Source organism: Calidris pugnax, unplaced genomic scaffold, assembly GCF_001431845.1.
Source record: "Calidris pugnax isolate Ruff unplaced genomic scaffold, ASM143184v1 scaffold2675, whole genome shotgun sequence".
Lineage (NCBI taxonomy): Eukaryota > Metazoa > Chordata > Aves > Charadriiformes > Scolopacidae > Calidris > Calidris pugnax.
The window spans coordinates 8,090-9,220 of NW_015092745.1; the positions used below are offsets into that span (position 1 = coordinate 8,090).

The 1,131-nt window shown below is 63.0% G+C and overlaps 1 protein-coding gene across 1 annotated transcript in view; it reads right to left on the bottom strand.

Annotated features, from left to right (window-relative positions):
- The window catches only part of ZBTB12 (zinc finger and BTB domain containing 12), a 4,881-nt gene extending 3,759 nt beyond the window's left edge, over nucleotides 1–1,122 (bottom strand). The window contains exon 1 of the mRNA XM_014962646.1: nucleotides 6–1,122. Coding sequence (XP_014818132.1) covers nucleotides 6–1,108 — 1,103 coding nt within the window. The 5' untranslated portion in view covers nucleotides 1,109–1,122. The remainder of the gene's footprint in view (nucleotides 1–5) is intronic.
- Nucleotides 1,123–1,131: the final 9 nt, after the last annotated feature.

Here is a 1,131-nt window from a genome sequence, read left to right on the forward strand (position 1 = left end):
CCAACGAGGAAGACCCCGAAGCCAACGAGGAAGACCCCGAAGCCAACGACGAAGACCCAGAACCCAACGATGAAGACCCAGAACCCAACGATGAAGCTCCAGAACCCAACGACGAAGACCCAGAACCCAACGATGAAGACCCAGAACCCAACGATGAAGCTCCAGAACCCAACGATGAGGCCCCACAACCCAACGAGGAAGCCCCCGAAGCCAACGTAGAAGAGGGCGGCGTCAAGGGGGACGACCCCGGCGCCGCCGAAGAAGACCCCGGGGCCAACGAGGAAGACCCCGCCGCCGCTGAGGAAGACGCCGGCCCCGCCGATGATGTCAAAGGGGCCAAGGATGAAGAAGAGGATGAGGATGGAGGAGGGTGGAAGCCCCCCAGCTCCTCCGCCACCCCCCCGCCGGGGAAAATGAGGACTCCTTCTCCTTCGGCGTCTTCGGCCAAACTGTAACAAGCCTTGACCACCCCGAAGGGAGGAGGGTGAGGAGGAGGAGGAGGCGGCGGGGCCACCATCATCATCCTCCTCCTCCTCCTCCTCCTCCTCTCTTGGGCGGAGGGCGCCGGCTCCACCTTGACGATGCAGACGTCGTCGGGGGCGGCGTCTTCTTCTTCCTCGTCCTCCTCCTCCTCTTCGGTTTTGGGGGGTAAGGAGACGACGGGGTGACGCCGGGTGGCGGAAGAAGAGGAAGACGATGAGGAAGATGATGATGATGGAGGGGGTTGGATGAAGCGAGCCAAAGCTCCTCGGCACCGTTCCACCACGTGCTCCATCTGGAGGTAACTGGCGGCCGTTAAATAATTAACGAGGTCCCGGCCGGCGAATTCCAAGGCCCCGGTGTAACAAGAGAGGAGGAGGTCGGCCAAGACCCGGGCGCTGTGGGCCAGTGAAACCCGTAACTCGGCCGCCGGGTTGAGGAGGAACTGGTCCCTCAAAAAAGGGGAGCAAGCGGCCAAAATCACCCGGTGGCCCCGAAATCGCAAACTCCGGGCCACGATGGTGACGTCGCAAAACCTTTCCTCCGCCCTCAACCGGTTCATGCTCCTCAAAGCGGCCGCTTCGTGACCCGGCAACTGGAAACGGAGCACCTCGGCGCAGGAGGACATGGTGGTGGGGACGGGGGGGGGGG